We start from the raw sequence: 10,333 nt of genomic DNA on the forward strand, positions 1-10,333 counted from the left end.
TCTTTGCTGTTTTCTTATTCCAATCAATGAAAAGCAATTGAGATTTATTATTATTTGTTTACTTCCATGTTTCATTTGCATTTTACAAACTGATTTAAGCAGGTTTTAGATATGCAGTGCCGTAAATGGATATTTTCACAAAATTAATGTTAACTAACCCTCAAAAGCAGGTCCGTCCAGCTGTCATAGGGTGAAAGGCCTGGGCTGGTCTGCAAGAGCACACTCCACTTCAAAATCTTCAACTCTTGCCTCTCTCTCTGTTTCACTGCAGAAGATGACCCCACACACAAAGTAGATGACAGCAACACCCGCATTCTGATTGGCTGTTTAGTGGCCATTATCTTTATCCTTGTAGCCATAATTGTGATTATGCTGTGGAGGCAGGTGTGGCAGAAGATGCTGGAGAAGGTGAGCACACGGTTTGTGCATTTCAGCTGAAGCTTTCTTCTGAGAAGTGATCAGTTCTGTTTCTTCACCTCTATATCTTTTATTTCAGGCCTCTCGTCAGATGCTGGATGACGAACTAACTACTAGTTTGTCAATACAGAGTGAAACACTGGGCTACCACACCCACAACCAGTCGAATACAACCAATGCACAGGAGTCTAATTCCACCTATGAGCACATCTTTCCTCTCGGTCCAGACTACCAGGAACCTTCGCGCCTCATAAGTAAGCTGCCGGAGTTTTCACAGAGAACAGAAGAGCCCAGTAAGCAGGCAAACACGGGTACTTACAAATTCAAAGTATTTATATTCATTTGCACTGATTTATAGTTACCATGTTGCATTTCAGGTTCGACCAGCACTTCTGCTTCTAAATCCACTGCCTCTTTTGCAGTCCAAGATGGCGTCCCTCACTACGCAGAGGCAGATGTTGTAAACCTACAAGGTGTAACTGGAAGCAACACCTATGCCATCCCTGCAGTAACTATGGACCTGTTGTCAGGGAAGGATGTTGCTGTGGAGGAGTTCCCACGAAAACTGCTCACATTTAAAGAGAAGCTTGGAGAAGGCCAGTTTGGAGAGGTGCAGGTTACAGCTTTGGTTACAGCTTTGCATAAGATAAAACACAAGTCACGTTTTGAATCTCACTCTCCCCGCTCCCTGTTTCTCTTCTAGGTCCACCTGTGTGAGGCAGAAGGAATGCAGGAGTTTATGAATAAAGAGTTTTTGTTTGACATCACAGAAGATGAGCCCGTCTTGGTGGCTGTGAAGATGCTCCGTTCAGATGCCAATAAAAATGCCAGGTGTGCCGGTGCTTCTTGTACCCTTTAAATGAAATGAAATTGCAAGCGTACATGTGAAGTTTTTATTTTTCTCACCTTTAACTTGCAAATTGTTTTCCATTGGAAGGAATGACTTCCTTAAAGAAATAAAGATCATGTCACGTTTGAAGGACCCCAACATCATTCGCCTCTTAGCTGTGTGCATCCACAGCGACCCTTTCTGCATGATCACAGAGTACATGGAGAACGGAGATCTCAACCAGTTCTTGTCCCGCCACGAACCAGAGGGACATCTTGCTCTGCTTAGCAATGCACCTACTGTGAGGTAGGAAGGGGGCTAATATATGCAAACACATGTAAACATGATTTTCAAGCAAATTATATGAATATTTATTCTCTCTCCTCCCCAGCTTCAGTAATCTCTGCTACATGGCCACTCAGATAGCCTCGGGGATGAAGTACCTATCCTCACTTAACTTTGTTCATCGAGACTTGGCCACACGAAACTGTCTGGTGGGCAAAAAGTACACAATAAAGATAGCTGACTTTGGCATGAGCAGAAACCTGTACAGTGGGGACTACTATCGCATCCAGGGCCGGGCAGTGCTGCCTATACGCTGGATGTCATGGGAAAGCATCCTGCTGGTGAGGACTTCCTGCAAAAACATCACTTTATTCAACCGTTACTGATAAATTGTAAATTGATATCTAATTAAACTTTAGTAAATACTTAATTTAGTATAAAAGAAAACAATTAATAATTCATATACCATAGATTACCATAGATTGTCGGTTATTTTTATGACATTATGTATAAAATGTTTTATAGACATGATATACTGTATTATTTTTTTCTACTGACACTGAAACAAAAATTTTGTATTTGTTGATACATGTTATTGTGATTGTTACTCATCAGTGTTGCCAATTTCAGCTGAAACAACAATCGTGTGATTTACGTCACCAACACCTCATCTGTCTACTTATCTGTCTAATGCTCTATTTATTTGTCTACTTGTAAAACAGATAGCAGATAGCTTTCAAGTCAATTACTGATTAGTAAACATTATCAGTTTAAATGCTGTTATTTGTACAGTGATTATTAAAAAGTAGAAAAAAAACATGTTTGCAATCTTCTGCTTTGCAGGGGAAGTTCACCACAGCCAGCGATGTTTGGGCCTTCGGGGTGACCCTGTGGGAGATACTAAACTTCTGCAAGGAACAGCCCTACTCTCAGCTCACTGATGAGCAGGTGATAGAAAACACGGGAGAGTTTTTCAGGGACCAGAAACGACAGGTGAGGGCTGCCAGAAGCATTTTGTCATTGTTTCTTTTTAAATAAGAAAAATGTAGTTATTATCAGCATTTTTGAACAAAACAAAAAAATAAGAAATTAAACAAACTGTTTTACGACAAAGAATTCAATTAAAATGGGAAAAACACAAATGAATGAATGAAAAGGAGTTAGCAGAAGCTTTATCCTATTCTAAAGGAAAATAAATTTCTCACTGGATTTCACCAAACAAACACCAAGTACTACATACCCATACCTTCACACAGTAGGTCATTTATGGAGATATTAGGGAATGATGATGTAAATGTACTAGTTTTGATATGAGATATATTTAGTTTGGTTTCAGATATTTATTTCCATATTGTTTTAATGAGCCTTCTAACAAAATGTTGTTCTCTCTTATTCACAAAAGGTAGCTACAGCAAATCGATCTATATATTCGATTTAGCATATTTTTTTTACACCAGATGCCTCCTGACACAATCCTTCTATGGATTTGTGTCTCCTCGTGAGCTAATGGAGCCACTAGTCTAAAAATCACAGCTGAAAATCTAGTTTGATACAATTCTTTCTAATTTCATAAATTTGACTTCATTTTTTTATTTGCCAGTGTCAATCAACACCTCCACAGTGTATTTCTTGTTAGCCATAAACTTCTATTAGTTCCATTATTACAGCCATTGAAGTGAATGTGTTTGCTCTGAACCCAAAGTGTAAGTTAATTAATAAATTGTATTTTTCAATTAAAGGAAACAGCTAAACAGTCTAAAGTGCTAAAACAGTAAACTCTTTTGATTCCCTGAGTTAATATCTCATCCATATTGTGCAGATCTACCTGCCTCAACCTGTGTTGTGCCCGGACTCGCTCTACAAGATTATGCTGAGCTGCTGGAGGAGGAATGCAAAAGAACGGCCGTCCTTCCAGGAGATACACAGGGCCATCTTGGAAATACAATCTTAAGCCAGTGCAGTGTTAAAGACAGTGATTTCCAGTCTGCTCATCTCTGGAAGTAAATGAAAATATGGCAATAACAGCAGACATTATCCAGGTTTAAGCTTGTCTCTGTAGAGTAACAGGGTTGGGGGCACTATGTACTACCCAAAAGAGTGAGTGTGTGTCAGTTATTAGCAAAAACAAGTTGGCTAAGATGTTTTATATGCATACAAATATTCCTCAAAAAAACAGTGCTGTTTTATACTACGCTATTCTTCAAACATGCTTAAGAACATGACCTAAGGCTCTGACTCATGTCGATGAAGCCTAATTTAATGTAGCAAGTGACATTTGGCACTTTTGAAAATATATTTTAATTGCATTTGTTAATGTTGGTTTAAATTTCCTATGTTACAGCAATTACATATTGACAACAAAACTAATGCAACTGAACTCTCTAGTGTTTTCTCTTGGAAGACTGCTTGAATGTAGAGGAGGAAAGTCCAGAAAAACCATCACTGTTACAGTTCATCTTATCTCAAGTATCTAATCACCACACATTTAGATTGACGAGAATAACAAGGAAATACCATCTTTTACATCTCCTTGACGTGGTTTCAACATTAAATGTATATGACTCTGTATTTTAAACAGATAATTCTAAATCTCAAATATCAATATTTTGTATTAGTATTTATATGTTAATATGTGTTTGTTCCGTTGGTTTTGTTTGTGCATTAATATGCTCTTTATTTGGAGTATTGTATTTGATGCAATGCAATAATTCTCTAGGTTACATTTTGGATTTCTACGTTATCTTTTATCCTGCTGCAAACTGTTGAGTTGATCATACACTAAGCTCTAAACCATTGTGATTGATAATCGATGAGATATTGGAAGATGCTTATCAGCAATCCAGGCCGCGTTGGTTCAACAGTATGTGTTTACAGTCAGTGTCATTGGAAAGATGTTACTGAGAGTGCTGTGGATGTTGAACAAATGACAGAGAAAATAAGTCTTTTTTTGAAAGCAGATTAAATGTAGGTATTCATCCTAAATGGTGTGTTTGACAAGAACCATAAGATGCCTATGAGTGAACGCTTTCACTGTAGTTTATACAAGCAAATGAAAAATAAATATCTGATGAGTCATCTACAGGTTTAGCTTTCTGCAGTTGGCTTTTTCTTCTGTATTATTTCCTCTTCAATTTGTTTGTTTGTCCACGTCTGTGCTGACTTTCAGATAGTTTAACTGTGTTTACAGGCTTTGCTTTTGCAGGTCTTTGTCCCTCTTTGTAAATCAAGAGAAAGCTCAGATCATTGCCCTTTCAACTTATCCCTATCTGGGCAAAGACATTCTACAAATTAAATCTGATATTTGGTTTAAAGATACATTTGTGAAGCTTGCAGATGTTCTCACAAGACAAAGAAAGCATTTCATGGCATTCTCCATCAGCTCAGTGCAGGCAGATGAAGTCCTAATATGTTGAGATTCATTTCATCTTTGTACTCAAATGTTTAAGTGAGAATATTTTATATATTTCTGTAAGCAAAAGTTGTTCATTAAATAAAAATTAAACTGGAAATTGAATCTGTTTGAGAGCTTTTGTCTTATTCATGAACAGAGCTGAATATTTCATGCTGTGTCTGAGTGGGCTGTCCCTAAAGATGATCAGCTGACAACCATGTGGATCTTATTGGCGGAGTGCTGCTACAGCATCCAATCAGAGCTCAGAGGTGGGGCGAAAACTGTTACTTCACAGATCAGGAAATCATTCTTAGGACTTTGCACGGATCAACTGACTTAAAAGAACATTTGGCAGCAAATGTAGTTTTCTATATTGGCAGTTTGAAGTTAACAGGATGAATAAGGTGATTTTGGTAACAGGAGCCAATAGGTAATCACTGTTTTTGTTTTTTAAATGATAACCTTCAAATCAGGAAACTTTATATGTTCAGTGAACTTACTACTAGTTATATTACAAAAATGTTTGACTAAATGTCATTTTTGCAGTGAATTTAATCCACAGTATTAAACAGTAATACTGTAGTAAAGTATTATTGTAAGTAGTAGTAGTAGTAGTAGTAAATACTAGTAGTAATAGTAATATGGATTTCCCTGCAGTGGCATTGGCCTGGCACTGTGTGAGCGTCTCCTTTCAGTGGACACAGAGGGTCTCCAGCTTTGTCTGGCCTGCAGGAACATGCGCAGGGCTGAAGCTGCTCACTCAGCTCTCCTCACCTCTCACCCCAAAGCCCAGGTGGCCCTGCTGCAGGTGGACACCAGCAGCATCTCCTCCGTCATTAGTGCTGCACAGGAGGTCAAAAAGAGGTGGGAAGATGAACTCAGAAACACAGAAATCAAATCTGTACTTGATAAATCATCACTGATCACCAGTTATGCTGATAGTTCTTTATGTGCTATAGACAACCATTGTTTGTTATCTGCAGGTACGACCGGCTGGACTACCTTTACCTGAATGCAGGAATCATGCCAAATCCACGGTTTGATGTAAATGCCTTTTTCAAAGGCCTCTTTTCCAGGTAAACTAGTAACTCTAGATGTGCCTGAATCCTCAATTTTATCTACAGTGCATCACAGTTTCTTTATATTTCATCATCTTCAACTGTGTCCCATGCTGCATTTCTTTTGCCTCAAATTTCTATAAACCTGTATTGCAGAAATGTCATCACAATGTTTGCCACCGGTGAGGGCATTCTGACACAGCAGGATGGTGTTACCCCTGATGGCCTCCAGGAAGTTTTTATGACAAATCTCTTTGGTCACTTTCTTTTTGTGAGTCACTTTTGTAATTTGGCGTCTGAATAATCTTCATATTTTAGACAGATCTGCTCATAAAATATTGTACTGAGATGTGCTTTGTCATAGTTTTCTGAAGGAAGACTAATTGCTGGTCGGTTGTCCTTGATGAAACAAATATAGGTGATACTGGATCTGTCTGTCACTTAGCAACTATGCTCATTAAAAATTAACAGCACGTACTGCTCTAGCCATAAGGTCACAGCAGGTAATATTCTGCTCACTTTGCATTTTCGGCTAAATTGGGGCTGCCATCAAAGTAACCTTTTCAAAGTTCTTGTTTAAACTTTCAGCAATTATAAAACAGTCTTCAGTGCGCTTAAGAAAACTGTTCACTCTCACTTTTAGTGAGAGTGAACAGTTTTGGTGGAATCTTCTTAAAATGCTCATTCAGTTTCTTTAAAATCTACATAGATTAGCCACAACATTAAAACCACTGCCAGGCAAAGAGAATAAGGCTGATTCGGCACTGGCATTTATGTGGAGATTAGTTTGGCACATTCCTCCCATAGAAATGTTTTTGTAGACCAAACAGAGACAGTAATGACACCCAAAACAGAACTGGCCTTCAACCGTAGGACTGTGCACATTGTCAAACCCCCAAAACTGCTTTCGAATGCTTAAAAGAACAGAGTCCAAGGCCTTCAAGATCAATAACTAGAACAAGCCCAGTCAACCCTACAGCCCACTGGACCCTAGGTTCCACTGCCCATACTATTTTGTTAAAGTTATTTTGGTTACTTATATAATATCAGCTGGTTTTAGTGTTATGTCAGATTGCTGCATAAGCATCCAGTTTAATAGACAGATGTGTTTAAGTACATGCAGTAATCTCATCTGTTCTCACACAGTTCACCCAGTTACCTTGGGTTTAGCTTCTTTTTTGGACAAACTGCAGTGCAAGTTTTAATTTTATCTTTCTGTGATTTTGTGTCCTGCTTTTAATGATAAAGGTCAGGGAGCTGGAGCCAATGCTGTGCCGTGCAGGCCGGACCTCCCAGCTGGTCTGGACCTCCTCTAGTAATGCTCATCGTTCGGCCTTTAGTCTCGAAGACATTCAACATAAAAAAGGCACTCAGCCTTACAGCTCTTCCAAATATGCCTCTGACCTGCTCAGCCTCACACTCAACACACACTACAATAAACAGGTCAGCTCATGCACCTCACATGCCATGACTGACTCACACCAGAAATTGCATTTCTTTTTTTAAGCTCCTAATATTTTGATGAAAGTGACCCTGGTGCTCATTATTTTTTTAGGGTTTGTACTCATCTGTGATTTGTCCTGGTTTTGTGATGACCAATCTGACCTACAACATCCTGCCCTCCTTCCCAGCATTCCTCTGGACACTGTTTACGCCTATCTTCTGGCTTGTGAGTGACACAGTTGTTACAAATGCATAGTTGGGTGTTTGGCTCTATCTGAGATGTGTATTTCTTTCAAACTCACAGATAAGAATGTTCACAAACACTTTCACATTGACACCTTATAATGGAGCTGAAGTTCTGGTAAGTAAAACAGAAATTCACACTTCCAACACACAGTTCAGGTGAAATTCATGTTCTCAATTCTGTTCTTATTTTCAGTTTTGGTTATTTAAACAAAAGCCTGAATCGCTGGACCCATATGCAAAGTATCACAGCTTAACATCTGGGCTAGGGAACAACTACACACAGCCCCGTAAGGTACGGCGGGTAAAAATTTACATTAAAAACTAATGTTGAGTCAAAACAGTCTGTAATGTAGTTCCACATATGTCTTCTGTGTCTCTTCACAGATGGACATTGACTTGGAGACATCGGAGTCTTTGTATGAGAAATTACTGCAGCTAGAAAGAGAAGTAAGGAAGAAACTGAAGGACGAACAAAAGGAAAGCCCACCGTGATCCCCCAAATCCTGCAGGATCATCTTGATGCAGATCACCCAGTTCTGGATGGAAAACATTTTATTCCCGTCTCACAGGTCTCCTAGGAGGATTATGTGCTCTGGCTGTCAGAAAAATAACACACCTCTACCTGTCACAGCAACCTGCAAGGCTGAATTTTAAGTGGGAACTGATGAGTGTGGTGCATGTTGTATCAGCACACATTTTCATCTAACAATACAAATAAGCACTGCCTGTTGCACTAATTCTTATTCAGAGACTTAACAAATTATCAGAACCTACTAACACAGCTACTAACACAGTTTTGGAGTCTAAATACACAGAAATAAATGTGATCACCACTATGCATTTTCTCCACTTTCTCCAATCTGGTTGTTAATCCCATGGTCCTCACGGCAAAACGCAGTGCAGTCTGACAGCAGACTATCTGTGTCTTCCCAAAAGTTGATATAGGTACTTCGTGTGAGCCTCTCGGCGGTGTACGGAGGTGCCGGCAGGTGCGCACAAGCGCTCTCGAAATACCTCTCCGGAGGATCTGGGGCAGAAACCCAGCAGCCATCTCCGTGTTCCATTGTTTGGTCTCCAGTCTCGCACTCCTCCTCTGCTCCGCTCAGTTTCGGATTGCAAAAAGCCCAAACCATCCCGCAGAAATAGATGAAAAACGTGCCCATGACCATAATCATGAGCGCGTAGGACTCTATCATAGCTTTGGTGACTGCGGACGTCATTTTGCGCATATGCAGGAGTTACTGAACGGACTACCGAAAGTCTGGTCGCGAGGGGGAAGTCAGCAAAAGTGGCATCACCGTTCGAGCTGCACCACTCAGAAACGCGAGACAGATATAGGAAGAAAAAAAAATTCCCGGACGATTTAAAGTCGACTATTATGGGAGTTTTTAAGATTCTCAAAATTTCGATATAAACAGTTACTGTTTTTTTGTTTTTTTAAGACTACCGAGGAGAACCAGCAACAAAACATCAAGCTTCTGTTTAATGTGTGGTCTTGCTTTGTGTTCGGTTGTCTTTTCAGCCACTCACAGTATTACATATGCCTATTTAATATTTGCTTATTGGCTACAGGGTATATATATATATATATATATATATATATATATATATATATATATATATATATATATATATATATATATATATATATATATATATATATAATCATACATGAAGCACAACCAAGTTTCCAACTACCACGTGGCACTGCAAAATATAAATGCACATAAAAGTGCAGGAATTTAGAGATCATTTATAACGTGTTTGTTTAATGAAAATATTACAGACAAGACAACATATTAAATGTTGAAACTGGAGAATATTTTTTAAGGTATAGGTTGTTATTTTTAATTTAATCCCAGCAACACATTAAATAAGACTGAGACTGGTGCATGTGTTTAGTCTTACATCATACTAAAACTCTAAATGTTTTCATTTTCTTGATGATGCATGATGCTCAACTACTCACTGTCTCCTTATTAATGTGTCCGTTTCTCAATTTCCAAGTAAACAAATACAATATATCAGAACCAGAAACATGGTGGTGAAAATAACTCATTCTGTGCTGTGGAACAGCTGCTGATTAAAAGAAAATGTCACAAAAATGTTGCAGATCATCAAATGCATTTTAATATTAGACAAAGATAATCTCAGTGAATACAAAATGCTGTTTTTAAATGATCATTTCATTTATTAAGGGTTATCCAAACATTCCTGCGCCCATGTGAAAAATTAATTAGTCTCCTTGTTAAATCATGAACTAACTTTCTTTAACCACATTTTTTGTAAAGCTGAGTTCATTTTCACCAACCACACCCAAGCGGACAAAGCGAAGTAGGCTAAAAGATTTCAAAAAACAGCACAACATACCACAAATTAAAGAAACTCAGGAGCAGCTGAGAAACAAAGTCACTGACATCTATCAGTCTTGAAAGTCTTGGAAAACCATCTCTATGTCTTTGAGACTCCAACAAACCACAAAGGGACCCATTTTCCATAAATGGATACAACTTGGAACAGTGATTACTTTTAAAATTGAGCTTTTCCTTCCCACTTTTCCTTCTCAATGTCAAAAACATTTCAGTGATCTCCAAGATTTCAAGAGTCAAATATGGTGGTGGTAGTGTGATGGTCTGGAGCAACTTTCCTGCTTCTGGACCTGGA

General features: G+C 38.6%; 2 protein-coding genes across 5 annotated transcripts in view; both read left to right on the forward strand.

Moving 5' to 3' along the window:
* The window catches only part of ddr2a (discoidin domain receptor tyrosine kinase 2a), a 31,536-nt gene extending 26,491 nt beyond the window's left edge, over positions 1–5,045 (forward strand). For 2 of the 4 annotated variants that reach the window (XM_012920112.3, XM_004554855.3), the window contains 8 exons: positions 272–408; positions 497–710; positions 795–1,027; positions 1,121–1,248; positions 1,355–1,552; positions 1,638–1,872; positions 2,375–2,524; positions 3,351–5,045. In XM_012920112.3, coding sequence (XP_012775566.1) covers positions 272–408; positions 497–710; positions 795–1,027; positions 1,121–1,248; positions 1,355–1,552; positions 1,638–1,872; positions 2,375–2,524; positions 3,351–3,482 — 1,427 coding nt within the window. In that variant the 3' untranslated portion in view covers positions 3,483–5,045. Of the gene's footprint in view, positions 1–271; positions 409–496; positions 729–794; positions 1,028–1,120; positions 1,249–1,354; positions 1,553–1,637; positions 1,873–2,374; positions 2,525–3,350 lie in introns of all 4 variants that reach the window. The other 2 variants (XM_012920109.3, XM_012920110.3) reach the window with 2 other exon arrangements.
* Positions 5,046–5,230: 185 nt separating this feature from the next.
* Positions 5,231–8,505, forward strand: hsd17b7 (hydroxysteroid (17-beta) dehydrogenase 7). Its single transcript, XM_004554854.6, has 9 exons — positions 5,231–5,352; positions 5,580–5,786; positions 5,906–5,998; positions 6,137–6,251; positions 7,229–7,423; positions 7,536–7,649; positions 7,728–7,784; positions 7,863–7,961; positions 8,054–8,505. The coding sequence occupies exons 1-9, from the start codon at positions 5,318–5,320 to the stop codon at positions 8,159–8,161; spliced, it is 1,023 nt and encodes a 340-aa protein (XP_004554911.2). The 5' UTR covers positions 5,231–5,317; the 3' UTR covers positions 8,162–8,505.
* Positions 8,506–10,333: the final 1,828 nt, after the last annotated feature.

The sequence above is a fragment of the Maylandia zebra genome, linkage group LG23 (genome assembly GCF_041146795.1).
Source record: "Maylandia zebra isolate NMK-2024a linkage group LG23, Mzebra_GT3a, whole genome shotgun sequence".
Taxonomy (NCBI): Eukaryota; Metazoa; Chordata; class Actinopteri; order Cichliformes; family Cichlidae; genus Maylandia; species Maylandia zebra.

Excerpts from the sequence above, each read along its gene's own strand:
- hsd17b7 (XM_004554854.6), top strand. The coding sequence starts at position 5,318 with ATGAATAAGGTGATTTTGGTAACAGGAGCCAATAG. Across the intron at positions 7,424-7,535 it reads ACACACACTACAATAAACAG|GGTTTGTACTCATCTGTGAT; the intron begins GTCAGCTCATGC and ends TTATTTTTTTAG. Across the intron at positions 7,650-7,727 it reads TTACGCCTATCTTCTGGCTT|ATAAGAATGTTCACAAACAC; the intron begins GTGAGTGACACA and ends TCAAACTCACAG.